The sequence below is a fragment of the Oryza sativa genome, chromosome 3 (assembly GCF_034140825.1).
Source record: "Oryza sativa Japonica Group chromosome 3, ASM3414082v1".
Taxonomy (NCBI): Eukaryota; Viridiplantae; Streptophyta; class Magnoliopsida; order Poales; family Poaceae; genus Oryza; species Oryza sativa.
In genome coordinates this window covers 8,784,518-8,799,773 of record NC_089037.1, presented here as the reverse complement: position 1 = coordinate 8,799,773, position 15,256 = coordinate 8,784,518, and the positions used below count along the sequence as shown (strand labels likewise).

At 42.1% G+C, this 15,256-nt stretch overlaps 2 protein-coding genes across 2 annotated transcripts; one reads left to right on the top strand and one right to left on the bottom strand.

Moving 5' to 3' along the window:
- The first annotated feature begins 5,391 nt into the window (after positions 1-5,391).
- On the top strand, positions 5,392-7,676 carry LOC4332346 (josephin-like protein). The gene is made up of 2 exons (XM_015773204.3): positions 5,392-5,748; positions 6,519-7,676. The coding sequence occupies exons 1-2, from the start codon at positions 5,596-5,598 to the stop codon at positions 6,972-6,974; spliced, it is 609 nt and encodes a 202-aa protein (XP_015628690.1). The 5' UTR covers positions 5,392-5,595; the 3' UTR covers positions 6,975-7,676.
- Positions 7,677-8,392: 716 nt separating this feature from the next.
- Positions 8,393-12,399, bottom strand: LOC4332345 (sulfoquinovosyl transferase SQD2). The gene is made up of 11 exons (XM_015777652.3): positions 11,789-12,399; positions 11,585-11,651; positions 11,421-11,491; positions 10,935-11,052; positions 10,788-10,861; positions 10,348-10,403; positions 10,150-10,233; positions 9,983-10,070; positions 9,818-9,895; positions 9,290-9,346; positions 8,393-9,075 (listed from the first exon to the last, which is right to left on the bottom strand). Exons 1-11 carry the CDS (start codon positions 11,902-11,904, stop codon positions 8,637-8,639), a joined length of 1,248 nt encoding a protein of 415 aa, XP_015633138.1. The 5' UTR covers positions 11,905-12,399; the 3' UTR covers positions 8,393-8,636.
- Positions 12,400-15,256: the final 2,857 nt, after the last annotated feature.

The following is a 15,256-nucleotide window of genomic DNA, read 5'->3' as shown; positions in this document are numbered from 1 at the left end:
ATCTCACGGCTTGGCGTGTTGTGGAGATGGCGCAGTCTGTACACTTCATAGGAGAAGACTGGACAGCGATGTATAAATAGATTTACTGTTAACATGGTTTTCTCGCGCTGTACTGCTGCGTTGAGTATACTTGAGTTCCTGCGAGTTGGAATCAGGTTTCCCAAACCGCCCCCAGGTTTCCCAAACCGCCGGGGGCGGGGTTACCGTGCCCCGGCAGTAAGCACGGTTACCGCAAAAAACCGTACGAAATGGTGCAAAATTTATCAAAAATTCAAATTATTTTTTAAATTTATTTGAATTTAAGGAGGTTACCGCGGTATTTATATTACCGTACCCCCGCGATAAAGCCGGTAATCACGGTAAACACGCGGTTACCGGCGGTAAGTCGAACCCTTGGAATATGCTGCTGCCCTTGATTTCTCGTTGGATCGCCCATCGTTCTCATCACTCATCAGTCATCAGCGCTGGGAAGACCTTATGATCCTTTGCAAGGCCTTGTTTGGGACGTTGCAGGTTTTCCCATTCTTATGACAATTGTAATGCTGATTTTTTTTTGAAGTTTTTTTTTAAAAAAAACATGTGTTTTCTCCCACTATAAAATTTATTTAATCGTCTTTCGGGGCAAATTTGTTGACCAAGCACTATTGATAGAGAGGAATGACAGAAGATAAATAGGGATGAGCAGTAGAGCGCCAACTAAGTAATGACAAACGGGAGGATCTCAAAATTGTCGATGGCGCAATAGATATGATTTCAATGAGCGGCGAAAACAAATTCTCATCTTAGATTGTGTTCAAAACAACACTCATGTATTTGATTTGGCATGAGGTGGGATATGTTAGGTACTTAGGTCCATCCCTTGTTTTGGAATGGGATGGCTCCATTTGATTCAAAGGGAATTTATAGAAATTTTAGAGGATTTCGCTCTTTGAATACCCCATGAGATCCAATGAAATTCCTATGGAATGTTTCTTCTCATATAAGTTTTTGAGAAAGTTTAACATGAGGTAGAACTTCATGGAAAAATTCCTTTGAGTTTTTGTCTCTCCTCAAATTCATGTATTTTTCTTGTGGATCAATCAAACGGTCATTCACATGTTTTTATTGTGTTTTGTAATCATTTATTTTACATTTGCATTTCTGTTATAATCCTATGTTTTTCCTATTCCTCCGTTTTCCACTCATGTGATTCAAAGGGACCATTTGTATGTATTTTGGCGTGAGGGATGTGATGATTTTTTTTTAAGGAATCGGAGGGTGTGGTCCACAATCAATGAGAGGAAGTGGGTTGAATTGGTCCACTAGTTGTTAAGAGCATTTCCAATAGATGCCTAAAATTTAACTCCCAAAAATCTCAGATTGGGGTCATCCCAAAATAATTTGAGCCCAAAAATCACCCCCTTGTCCACGAGCTTCCCTATTTTTAGTTCCCAAAAGCATTGAATTATGCCACATCATCGCTGGTGGGTCCTCTTCAACTATTTCTAGCAATCTGGTTTCTCTTGTACTACCTCCATTTTTTAATAGATGACATCGTTGACTTTTTCTCACATGTTTGATCATTCGTCTTATTCAAAAAATTTACATAATTATAATTTATTTTGTTATGAGTTGTTTTATCACTCATAGTACTTTAAGTGTGATTTATATCTTATACATTTGCATAAATTTTTTAAATAAGACGAATAGTAAAACATGTGAGAAAAAGTCAACGGCGTCATCTATTAAAAAACGGAGGGAGTATGTCGCTACTAGGCTGATCGTTGGCAAGATCAGGGCATGGCAGGCCGATCGCGGCCACATACTCCCTCCGTCCCAAAAAAAGACAAACCCTGATTTCCGTGTCCAACGTTTGACCGTCCATCTTATTTGAAAAAATTATAAAAAAATTAAAAAGATAAGTCACGCATAAAGTGTTAATCATGTTTTATCATCTAACAACAATGAAAATACTAATTATAAAAAAATTTCATATAAGACGGACAGTCAAACGTTGGCACGGGAACCCACGATTTGCCTTTTTTTGGGACGGAGGGAGTAGTCGTTAGCAGGCTAGCAGGCAATCACCATAGAGACATGACGGTTAGGCGATCGGGGCATTGCAGCTGGGAGCCGGTAGCCCGGGCAATGCGCGGCCAGCCTGCGGCACGGTGAGGGTGCCAGCAGCTAGTAAGCCTTGCATTATGACACTATATCGTGGATCTAGGTCAAGTAAAGATTACACTATGACAAAGTTCTGGTTTGACGAAACATATGTGCTGAAACTGAGCTCTCCAACAATCATGGATCTTGGGATGACTATAATTGGCAAATGCTTACAAGCTTTACTTGAAATTGAAAATGAGGACATAGTATAACCATAAACTTTCTTGGCGCAGGGACCTTACTCGCTCTAAGTTAGTGGCGTAGAATCACCTTCTCTCACGCATCGCTAATATTATATTATCTCATGACCAAGATGAGTTTAAATGGAATCTAACCACTGATGACAGAATCTTGGTTAAATCTCTTTATCTTTCGTTGGTGCAGACCGATGTTCCCAATATAAACAAAAGAATCTGGATGATCAAAGCCCCCCTAAAGATTAAGATCTTCTTATGGTACTTACGTCATGGAGTAGTCTTAACAAAAGATAATCTTATTAAAAGGAATTGGAGAGGAAACAAGTCTTGTTCTTTCTGCCACAAAGATGAAACTATTAATCATTTGTTCTTTGATTGTCGTTTTGCCCGCGCAGTTTGGTCTTTAATCCAGTTTGCTTCGAATATTAGTTTACCTAATAGTACAACTCATATGTTTGGGCATTGGATAAGAAGACAACCACGCAATTTGAGATCTTTGGTCTTATTAGGGGCAACTACCACTATTTGGTCTATTTGGCTTTGCAGAAATGATGTGGTTTTTGAAAGAAAAAACATATCTTCTCCTTTGCAGGTTATCTTTTTTATTACACATTGGCTCCGCTCATGGGCTATCCTTCAGAAGGTCAATTTGCGGGGTACTATCATTGCGGCTTGTCAACAATTGGAGCTAGTGGCCATGGAGTTTTCTACTCCGGCGCATGGGTGGTGTTCTAGGCTACGGTTAGAGGGCTCCTGAAGTTCTTTTTGTCCATGCTATTTGGATGATGAGTTTATCTTTTGTTTCTTTCTTGTTGGTTGTGTGCACTCTTTGGGTGCAGAAGCCGGAGGTGCTCTCAGAATAATTGTATCACTTGATAGAGTTTTATTGAGATTAATAAAGCTTCCATTATCTAAAAAAAGTATAACCATAAACAGGGATCCCTGAAATCGCTACAAAACAAATCCCTTGAATTCATAATACCCGTGAATATATCTAGGTGAATTCCTAACAAATACATTGAATTTCTGAAGTCCAATTATGATTGCCAACAAACATTACCATTTCTAGCCCTCTCCTTCCCTGATTTGGTGTCACAAATCATCACAAGAATAAGGCTAGGTCATGCCCTCTCCTTTTCCTGAGTTATGTAAAAAGGCATAAACATATTATTATTTACTGAAATTTTGACTGTACCACACGCATAATATGGTTTAGATTTTCAGACTACATTCTAAACCAGATTATTCAGTTCAGCAATGTCAGTACTACCAACGCCAAATTATTCAGCATCAAAGACTTGATAGCTTGCAGAATCTCTTGAAGCTTCAGTATGCAATTGCTTCATGACAGGCAGTGCAGTGTAGTGTTGCAAATTGAAAAACATTGAGCAAACTGAAAACCAAGTGCAGTGTTGCCCTCATCCGACAATTTAACCTCAAAATAATGATTTCTCAATCAACCAAAACTTAACACCATATTTGTCATTGTGTGCAAGCAAAATAGCAAATAGACATCCACCAAACAATATTCAGATTCAATTTGCTCTAGAAAAAGTACAACGATACACATCGTCAAAACTTTCTTTACGGCTTGTTTGGTAACTCGAGGGAAGGGGATTGGGAGTTTACACGAGGGAATTGATGATGAGATTAAGATGGGAATTTGATTTTTAATCCTAATATCTTGTTTGGTAGAGGTGATGGAAATTGATAAGGAGTTTAGTTGGAGATTATGTCATTAATAAAAAGGGATGGCTGAGATTTGCTTAGAAAAAGTAAAGGAGGAATTCCCTCCCAATTACCTGCCCCTACCCAGGTATTGAAAAGAAGGGAGTTCCTTCCTCAATTCCCTATCTCCATCCTACCAAAATTCTCATGTCTCCCAACCAAACAAAACTCTTAATAGCCTCATCCCTCTAAACTCCCAATCCCTCCTAAAAACTCCCTCCAACCAAACAGGCCGTTAGGTTCATTCAGTACTAGGGCTTGAGCAGCTTACAGATCGGCGGGTGGATCAGGATGACCTGCCGATAGTATGCAGACAGATGGCCCTAGCGGCGTGGACGACAACGGCCACGACGGCGTGGATGGAGGTGCCGGTCTGGACAGAGACGAATGGAACGGAGAAAGCCCGATACCGGCAGGGTGGCGGCATCTGATGCGAGCTAGGAGAGGGGACTGAGCGACGGCAGCAGGGCACGGCGAGGAGAGGAGGGAGGAGGAAGAAATTGGCGCGAGCAAAGAAATCTACGTGTGATCGCTGCGATTGGGAACGCCCAGGGCTGCCCCAAATCTGACTCGGTTTTGGGACTGGATTGGGCGTGGGGGATTTTTGGGAGCAAGTTTGGGCAGCTGTTGGAGCTTTCCTTTGAACTAAAATCCTAAAATTTAATTTTTGGGACCTGTTTAGGCATCTGTTGGAGATGCTCTAAGTATAGTGCTAATTCGAATTTAGGGGGAATATTTATTTTCAAGGAACATTCCATCTCACTTACATCCAAATCAAACACCCTAAAAAATAGGTTTATCCCGACCCAACCGATTCCAATCATTTAACCAAACCCATGCTTATGCGATGAAGCGAGAATTTGAGGTTGCTGGTATGGTTAAAAACCTAGAGTTCTTTATTATATATGTTTACTTTTGAAACTACGAATATTTAGAGCACAGACAATTTTAGTGTAAACAGTTCCCTACCCTAGAAAAGAGGGTAAAGCTGTAAAAGTGATGTTGTTTCAGCAATTCTAATTGGAGTTTCTAATTGAGAAATTTTTTAAAAATTGCCATCATAAAAATAAGCGAGTAGTAAAGTATCATAATATGTGAAGTCTAAACAGATGTATCAATGACACATAAGATAATATTTTTCAACATGTGTTTTTAACTCGTGATTTTGCAATGTTATAGTTTTGTCGGCTGAAGTTTTTCCTAATTTCAGTGACCGGTAGTATATAAGTTTTCGGTAGCAAAAAAGTTATAGGAAGCGAGATGGAGAGAATTCTTTTCGAAATTGTATTCGCGAAATAGCAATGACCACAACACGCGACGTGTCCTGAGTCCGGGACTCGGTGAATCTCCTGTCCTGTGTGCTGTTGCGTTTGGTAAAGAAGGGAAGGACGACCCAGAAGTTCCTGCCGGGGGTAGCGGCGCGGCGGCCGTCGGGCGGCGGCGAGAAGAAAGAGGAGGAATCTTGGGCCGCTGTAATCTTTCCTTCGAACCCGAACCCTCCTTCTCCTCCCTGCACCATCTCCGCATGGAATCGGGGCCCAAATCGGAAGCAAAACAAGACGAGGAGGGATCGAGTGCGATGGGCGGCGGCGGCGGCAGCAGCAGAAGCAGCAAGGTGTATCACGAGAGGCAACGGCTGCAGTTCTGTCTCCTCCACGCCCTCAACAACCTTATGCAGGTAGCTCGTCTGTCGTCTCTCTCCCCTCCGGTGTTATCCTGTTGTGTTCTAAACAAAAGAAGTTCTATCTACCGTCTCTACTTTTTTTTCTCTCGAGAGTTTCACATAACTTCCGTTCCTTTTTCGTATGATTTCCTTATTTTGCGTGGCTTATGTCACTAATCGATATTAGTGAGGAAATTGTTAGCAGTTGAACGTTGTACTCCAATTCTGTTGTCCATGATGTGCATTTTTTTTTCCATGTGAATCGATGTCATCAAAACTTGTGTGCTGGTGAAATATCTCACGATATTGGACGCAGGAAAACTGGAATAGTGTTCTTTCGCATCTGAAAGCTACAGCATACTTAAGTCGGTCACTCTCAGTGTTATTTGTTGGAACGGTTCGGCGGATTGGACAATGTTTTCCATGAATTCATCAACCGCGCATCACATTTATATCTATTTCACATTCGTCTAGCACGCTTTTGTTCAATCATAATTAAAGCTCTCGTCAATCATGAATTTCAGCTGATAGCTTAGTAGAGATAAATCTTTATGTCCTGTTGATTTTCTTCACGACATGTGAAATTGCTGCTTATGTGAATCTGAGAGTAATTTTGTACTTGCAAGCAAGGAGTCTATATGATTGCATGAGCATTACAAACAAGTGTTTTTCAATTCCTGCCTGCTTAACCGTTTATGACCAAATCAGAAAAGGTAGTGTGATCCTACCAGAAACAGCATGGGTGTACCGATTTTTAACTGTCAATTATGCTTTGTATGGTTCAGGAAAAGGAATCTTTCACCCGAGCTGAGTTAGATGGGATTGCTGGAAATCTCGTCCAGATTGATCCAAATAAGGAGCACTGGACTCCTATGTCATTGATTTTTAAGCCCCACCACAACGTATTCACCGGGAACTATGATGTAAATGTACTCATCACAGCATTAGAAGCTAGAAAGAAGAAGGTAATCTGGCATGATCATCGGAAAGGGGCTTCTTCAATCGATCTGGATGCAGATGCATTGTTTGGTCTGATGATCAATGTACCCGTCAGGAGGTTCAGAGGGCTTTGGACTGGCCGGCATTGGGTGGCAATTCGAAGCATTAATGGCACTTGGTTTAATTTGGATAGTGATTTTTCTGCACCCAAGGAGTTTCAGGACAAAGAAAAACTTATTGCATTTCTAGACAGCATTCTCAGTCAAGGTGGAGAAGTCATGATAGTGCTGCAAGATGAATAACAATGCTGCTTCAAATGCCAAAAGTCTACAGCAATAGCTTGAAGCTTCTCATATGTGACTTGCAGTTGTTACTTGTTGTTACCCGTACATACTTCAGGACTGATTTTGTAGTGAGATGCATCTGCAGCTGCAATTCCTCTGAAAACTTACCATTTTGTTGGTGAGCATAATGGATAGGGCCATTCAGTACATGGAAGGTCCAATTCTCCAAACGTACAGCTGATGATTTTCTACTACTGTCACGGTCCATGGCCTTTCTGTTTAATTGTTCAGCAAGTCAAATGCAAACAAGTAATGAGCAGAGACAGAAAACCTGCTTGCTGAGACATCGACTGTGCACAATTACATGTTTCTTATGCCATAGTGCATGAAAACCACCTTTTTTCTTGGCGGAGGGAGTAATATTGTGGTGTTAATCAATTGTCAATGAAAACATGTTGCTTGTGCTGTTTGCATGGATATCACCTTTTTTTTTGGGGCGGAGGGGATTGTGTTGATAGAGATAGTGTAGTTTTGCTGCAATAGTTGTATATGTTATGTGGAAAACCACATTAAGTCCGCATTTTGGGGCACTCATACAATTTGTTGATTCATCTTGTAAAATGGAAAGTTGTAGCTTTGTTTTAAGTAGTGTTAGTTTTGCTGCAATAGTTGTATATGTTCTGTGGAAAACCATATTAAGTCCACATTTTTCCGCGCTCATTCAATTTGTTGATTCATCTTGTGAAGTATAAAGTTGTAGCTTTGTTTTTAAGTTCTGCAGCCTTTTGTCGGAGTTGGACATTACATTTTTACAACAGGACGTATTTCTTGCTGTTTGACCCTTTCTTCCTAAGTTGTAGCTTTGTTTTTAAGTACTGCAGCCTTTGGTGGAGTTGGACAATAAGTAGTACATATTTACATCAGGACGTATTTCTTGCTGTTTGACTTCATCTTCGCTTTTGTGCTTATATAAGTTAATAATATTCCTGTATACATAAATATTATGATAAGATAGGTATGCGTGAAATGTGCTGTTTAGACCTGCAGCTTAACTGCCGGCCGATACAGGGTTACAGATCACACTTCTGCTGGTGGAACAGACTCAACACTCTGCCAAGCTCGCAGTCGGCATGAAAAAATGCAGTAGGCTGTGTTTAGTTCCTTCCAAAGTTGAAAGTTTGGGTTGAAATTGGTACGATGTAACTGAAAAGTTGTGTGTATGTAAGGTTGATGTGATGGAAAAAGTTGAAAGTTTAGATCCAAAGTTTGGATCTGAACACAGCCGTAGTCTCGAGGTTTTACGCTATGGCAATGTTCAAAACGCAAATGTAGCAAAGCTACCAGAAAGGCAGAAAGTTGGCAGTAGCAGCTCACAGTAACAACACACAATTCAACTTTCACTCTAGAGACAGCACTACAGCAGGCAACTCCTCCAGTATTCTAAATTAGCAGTTAGCACTTCGATAGTAATCGCCAATCTCAAAGAGCTGTCTAATGTACATGACTCGCATACAAGCTTTTGGTCAGTGGCCATCCCATGATTGTGATTTGTGAACACATGAATGCAGCTAGCCGCACAAACTCGCGAGCTGCTGTTGGATACAATGTACAAACTCTTTGGTTATTAACAGTAACTAGGTGGAGACGGCGGTGAACGATTCCTGAATCGATAAGCGAAACCTAGTTAGTTCTGCCCATTTTCTTCCTCCAGTACAACGTTGCGGTACAGTAGTGCTCATTGCGTATTGTCTTCGAGGCTGCTCTCCAGTCACACTTCTCCATCTCCTCCCTAGCAGCCCTTCCAATGGATTCTCTTAGAACCTTCGACGAAAGGAGCTGTTCGATCTTCCTCACACACTCGTCGAGATCCCCGGGTGTAAACAAGAAACTGGTTTTACCCTCCTTGTCCTTGGGTATTATATCAGGTATACCTCCAGCACGAGCAGCGACAACTGGGACTCCAGAAGCCATGGACTCCAGCACTACTTGACCAAGTGTCTCAGATTCTGAAGGCATTGCAAACAAGTCGCCACTGGCATATGCTTGTGAGAGCTCCTCGCCTTGGAGCATTCCAGTGAATACTGCAGGCATGCCAGTAAACATTCTTTCCAGCTCAGCCCTGCCAAAGATTAAACAGGCCGCATAAGTTTCTCCAAATTCAAGATGAAACTATAGGGATCAAACAGATGGCTAGGCACCTACAGTTGTGCATATAATACCAGTCATACGCAAAAGATAAAACTGAAGTGCTCCAAATAGTGTCATTTCAATATATATGTTATCATGTATGAGTCTTGTTGATAACGAAAAATATTTAACATTAAGGAATGCACCTGTATGGTCCGTCACCAACAAAAGCAATTCTTACTCCTGGGAGCCTTTCCATAACCCTGTATTGTCACCAAAATAAGCAAAGTTCTGATGACATGACAAAATAACAACCATGTAGTGAACATGTGACATACAGATAAGTGATCTATGATACATGTGACGAATTTGAAATGGCTGCTTGGTTAAAGTCATAAACAGGACCATGTAAGTCATATTACAAGCATGATTCAAGCTAAAAGGCTAAGACGATTGCAAGTTATGCTAACTCAGGGACAACTAATGAAAATGGCCATGCCAGAGAAAACAACATGCCACAGATGTTTTCACTGTAGTTGTCCAGATTCATAGTACTAGGAAATATCACATTCGGTTCTAGGTTGTTATATTTTGGGACGGATGTACTATGAAATAATCCATTGTTAGTTGAGGAGCTTTCTCTTTCCATTTTTCCCCCATCTATATTCTTCAAATTTTGTTTGGAGTTGATTTTACACTGACAAACAGTGATATGTACAAGCCAAAAAGATTACCTTTTCAGAAAATCCAAATTCTTTTCACGCCCGAAACGACCCACATGTATTATGAGTGGTTTTTCTGGTTCACCACCACTAACAAGAGAGAAAAAGGAAAATAAGTTAGCTATGCACAATTTTTTTTCACATACTGCTATTGAATATTAAAGAAATAGGTCAAACCTCAATTTAATGCGCATTTCATGCTTCCGAAATTTAGGATGGAAACTTTCAGAATCAACACCTTTGTTCCAAAGCCGAACTCTATTTGCTGAAGAGACAAGGAAACTACGGTTATGATGGATGAAGGAATGAAATGAAGAAATATAGATTTATCTTAATTGTTTAACCTGATACTACTTTCGCAGTTTCAAAGTCCTCGGCAATAGCTACTGACGGAACTAGAGTAAGATCTGCAGACCTATGAAGACATCCTTCAAAACAAAATAAGAGTGTCAGTACAAATTTAATGAGAAAGAACAGTTGTATTTTTGCTGTCAGATTATTTCTTTTATGAAGAACAAACTGAGAGGTGATGTTATGCTTACTTATAAGACTCCATGTGGGTCCAAGTAACCAATTTAAATTGTATCTTGGTATATACCTGAAAGTCATGACAAGAATTCAGCTCAAGAATCAACACCAGGTATTATAATTTGCAACAGAAAGAATTAGTGTTGTAATGATGTGCCTCGGTTGGATGCTTTAATCAACATTGGGGAGGCAACACTTTTGCCTGTTGATTCCATGCATATGCATCCAAGTTTTTTTTTAATCCTCCAATAGCATGACATAGTAATGTGTTTTTTTTTCCCAAAATTTCGAAAGTAAATATCTCTGCCAGGGAAATCACTGGACTATGATGGTCTTGCCCTACAGTACTATATCTGGTCCCTAATTTAGAGGCTGTAAGATCTGCTCGTAACAATATTATGCATGCAGGACTCATATCGCAGAAGTATTCATGATTTTAAGAAGAGAAACTCACGCTGGAAGGTGGGTATGATATGACATCACCATTGGGACTGAAAGCATCTTTGCGATAAAGCGAGCACCAAAAACCTGAAATCACAATATATAGTGAGAAACTACAAAAAGAAAGGACAATGATACCTATTGGGTTTTTAATGATTACCATAACTCCAGGTGAAGTAGCATGGATTATGTCCGGCTTAAATTTAGCCACCGCCGAAAATATCCTAGGGCTCAACGCCAGCGAGAGTGGAACATTTTGGTATAACGGACATGGAAAACTGAGAAATAGAAATTTAGGCAATTAAGTGCATGCAGATAGAAGAAATTTCAACAAGAAGAATTCTAGTGTCCTCTAAAATATATATACTTGACGACTTGACCAGACAAAATATTGGAAAACAAGTGCAACATCACCAATTTCACCTCACAACAAGCACATGTTCCAAATCAGCATGCTAGTTGACTAGATGACACTTCGCTTGCATTGTTTCCTTTTGCTTCAGCATGCGAGTAAGGCCCTATTTCGCAGTGAGAGCAAGTTTTGTGCTTTCAGGAAAGTAATTCTTGTATTCTGTGTTTGGTGCTCCTCAGGTAGACCGAATGCTAAATGGAAGGTAAAAGTAGTTTCTAGTTTGTATTGGATTACCTCCACGAACCAATGACTTTAGCTCCATGGAACTCCTCGGGAGCTCCCTTGTGCGTGGTCACCACCAACATCTGTTTCGAAAGAGCACACGTCAATTCCAAGGTATATACACGCCCTACACACACAAGCAGCCAGCAGCCAGATGAAGTAAAAAGATCATATACCTCATCGCCCATCTCTCGCAGATGCTTGATGAAGTTCTGGAAGCGATTCTTGTACCCAGAGATGTAACTGCGAAACAGCAACGAGCAAAAACTATTGACTTTGCAGTTCAATAGATCGAAAGAGCGGCAGGTTTGACATCTCGATCTGATCTAAGCTAGTACGATGATCTGACTAGTAGGACTACGAGGAGAGAGAGCACTGACGCGAAGGGCGACGGCTCGACGAAAAGTACAATGCGGTGCGGCCTGCAGCCCCACTCGGCGTCCACCTGGTCCCCCTGCAGCAGTAGCGGCTGCGCCTCCGCCGCCTGCTGCCCCATCCTCCTCCTCCTCTGGCCCGCGTCGCCGATTCCCCGATCCAACCCGCCGCCGCCGCCGCCCGAATTATACACGGGGACCTGCTTGCCTTGCACTACTGCCACCCGTGCCGTGCCCCCTATCCTTCCTCCTCCAACTCCCAAGCCCCGCCTTCGCGCCCACGCGGCGTGGAAGGCGGAGGCAGCGGCGCTGGGAAGCAGCGTCACGGGGACGCGAGCGGCGCCCGCCCGCCCGCACACCACCACCACCACCAACACGACGGCGCGCGACGGTGACGGCGACGAGGAGAGGAGGAGCCCAGGTGCAGCTGTTGACTGGCAGTGGCGTGGCGGCCGTGGGAGAGAAAAAATTGCCGTGGTGGGGGGAAGAAAAAAATAGGACGAGCGAACGAACGGGCGAGTGGAATCGAATCGGGCCTCCTCCCGTGCGCCGCGGTGGTGGACTCTCGGTGGTGACGTGCGCGAACCAAAAAATCAACCGAGGTCCGAGGGGGCACTACGGCGAGGAGAGGCCGAGAGGGAGAATATTGTGCTTTTTTTCTTCCCCCGCACGGCGGGTTTGGTGTGGCCGTGGTTTTTCTCTCGGGCTCGGCCACTCGGATCGCACTCGCCGGTGGTCTGCGTCTGGCTGCAGACAGCGTGCCTCCGCCCCACCGGCCGAATATTTCATTGGCACGTACGGAGGACGGATGGGGATCGGATGTGTCGTGTACTCGTGTGTGTGGTCGCCGGCCGATGCTGATTGCCAGGTGCGAGACGGGGAGGCGATTCCCGTCCGGCCAGTCCAGCCTAGACTCTGGCCCGCAGCCCCCGCAGCCAGCGGTAGCCCCCGCCTGCCAGTGGCCGCGCATGTGCCCGGTCCGGTGGGCCTCGGTTCGTGCTGCATGTTTTTTTCCCCTCTTTGAGCCTTTCATATTCCTGACGTGATTCTCGCATGAAGTACCGGTTTGAACTTAGAATTCAAATAAGTAACCCATACGAACTCAAATGCTTTAATTTCCCTCCATTCCAAAGGAGACACGAGGAAAACACAGTTCGCAAGCCACACAACCTAACATGACAACCACGTGTAGCCAGGGATGGATCCAGAAAAGATTAACTGGAGGGTTTGAACAAACTATATAAAATTATAGCCCCCTCTTCTAATAGATGTATGACAGAAAATTTTAGTGGGGTTTTCATGGGATCTCCCATGGTTATAGTACGGTAGTGGGTTCTCGAGACCCCAGAGACCCTGTGGTAGCTCCGCCACTGCGTGTAGCGTGTTGATAGTTAGAAACAAACAACTCCATGACATATCATTACGGAGAACTTCATCAGCATCAGTCATGGACGAAAGTGTGCCGTTACGGGTTTTAGATGATTGATAATAATAGTAGTAATTGTTGGGATGAAGGAACAGCAAGATATGTATTATTTTTTCCAATGTCTTACAGTGTTTTTTTTTTGGGATATTTATAAATTTATAGCTCAAACAGCTAATCCTAGGGTTTGGCTTACATAGGCTTTTATATTTCAATCCCTTTGATAGAAATATTTACAGATATATTTTTTATTTTTAGTGGGTTATGTATAGGTCGCCTACTGGGACAGTCCTTTCTCGGAAGGCATTTTAGGGTGGCCTTTGTCATCTGTTCCATAGGCCGATCGCAATCTTGGACTCAACAGCTTCACCCGACTCCAGAGCGCTTCGCAATGTTCCGCCTGGCTTGGCTCTAAGCCTGCCAATGGGTTAACCCAACCCAAAGTGACTATAGCAAAATTGTCACTCCAATCCAGACCAAGAATTCCTTGAGCTAACCCCACCCAACCCAACCCACAAAGTTGCTCAGTCCAAATTCAACACAATCCACGGGTGGATTTATGATCACTACTTCATGATTGAAATACACAGAACATTTATGGAGGAATCATTTATCACTATTATACCTTCAGCACCTGGAATATTGATCAAAGGATCGTTGGCTTTAATTAACCAATCTTTCGCACAAATGAGAGCTTCAAGCATTTCAGGTGTTAACGAACTTCGTGTGTCACCAAGTATCCTGCCCCCACAACTGAATGCTGATTCGGAAGATACAGTGCTGAGGGGTATTTCTAGGAAATCTCCGGCCATAGATGACAATACCGGGAATTTTTTAGCATGTCTCTTCCACTAGTCCAAAACATCGAAACTCTCACTATCCTCCTCAACATCTTCTTCTAAATATATGGCAAATTCTGATTTCGTTTGCCGTGCAGTCCTCCTTCGAGACTTGTATAAAGCAAACTCTTCCTCGAGTTTTCTTTTCCCAAGAACAGGTGATCCAACACTGCTGCTGCCTTCACGAGAATGTGAAAGCATGTGTTCATCATTTCTTCTTACAAACCCTTCGTATTTTTCATAATAATCCTTCAACCAATCTTCAGCAGAACCCACTTTTTCGACAATCTCTGTCACACTGTTAGATGTTTTCTCATAAAAGAAATTCAAATAATCTCCTTTTCTTCTTGGATCTAACATTGTGGCAATGACAAGTGCAGAGTTAAACCCACTGTCCCAATATTTGACAAACTTTGAGAGCATAGCTGCAGCCAATACCTTTAAAATATCACTAGTCTGCCAATCAGGGTCATTCAATGCATGACGAATTTGTAGCACCAAGGGCAAGAACCTACGTGATGTTGGTTTCCTATCTGCTAACGCTGATAATGTGGCTTCTTCAAAAGCTTTAAGAAAAGCACAAATTGATTCAACTTTCTGCCATTCTAGTTCAGTAGGTGCAACTTCACCATGTTGATTTGCATAGCTATCCAGGACAGATCTGTACATTAATCCTTCTACAATCATTTTATAGGTGGAATTCCATCTAGTCGGTGTATCAAAAGAAAAACTCAACTTCGAAGGAAGATTTTTCGAGTTTGCCATAGAATTGAAATCTTGCATTCTTGATACTGAAGAATCTAAATGCTTCAACAACTCACGTAGCTTGTGTATTGTAGGTTTAATTATTTTCATACCATCCTGAACCAAAATATTTAGGATATGGGCACAACATCTAACATGCAAATGCTGACCCTCAAACATCAATGCATTCTTGTGATTCTTTATCAACTCTTGACATGTAGAATTGTTATTACTGACATTATCTAAAGTTATAGTAAACAGTTTGCTTCTAATGCCCCAATATGTCAAGCAACTCATTATAGCTTCTTCAATGGTGAATCCCGTGTGGGGATACTTCAATTCCTTAAAGCTTATAATTTTCTTCTTAATGTTAAACTCTCTATCAATATAGTGTGCTGTGACAACCATGTAGCCTATATTTTGAATTGAAGTCCACATATCGGATGTTAGACATACGTGCAAATCAAG

Bases quoted from the DNA above. Each gene is read 5' to 3' on its own strand.
- LOC4332346 (XM_015773204.3), top strand. From the start codon at position 5,596: ATGGAATCGGGGCCCAAATCGGAAGCAAAACAAGACGAGGAGGGATCG. The intron at 5,749-6,518 runs GTAGCTCGTCTG...TGTATGGTTCAG, and splicing joins CCCTCAACAACCTTATGCAG to GAAAAGGAATCTTTCACCCG.
- LOC4332345 (XM_015777652.3), bottom strand. From the start codon at position 11,904: ATGGGGCAGCAGGCGGCGGAGGCGCAGCCGCTACTGCTGCAGGGGGAC. The intron at 11,053-11,420 runs GTAATCCAATAC...TCTATTTCTCAG, and splicing joins AAAGTCATTGGTTCGTGGAG to TTTTCCATGTCCGTTATACC. The intron at 9,076-9,289 runs GTGCATTCCTTA...AATCTTTGGCAG, and splicing joins GTTGGTGACGGACCATACAG to GGCTGAGCTGGAAAGAATGT.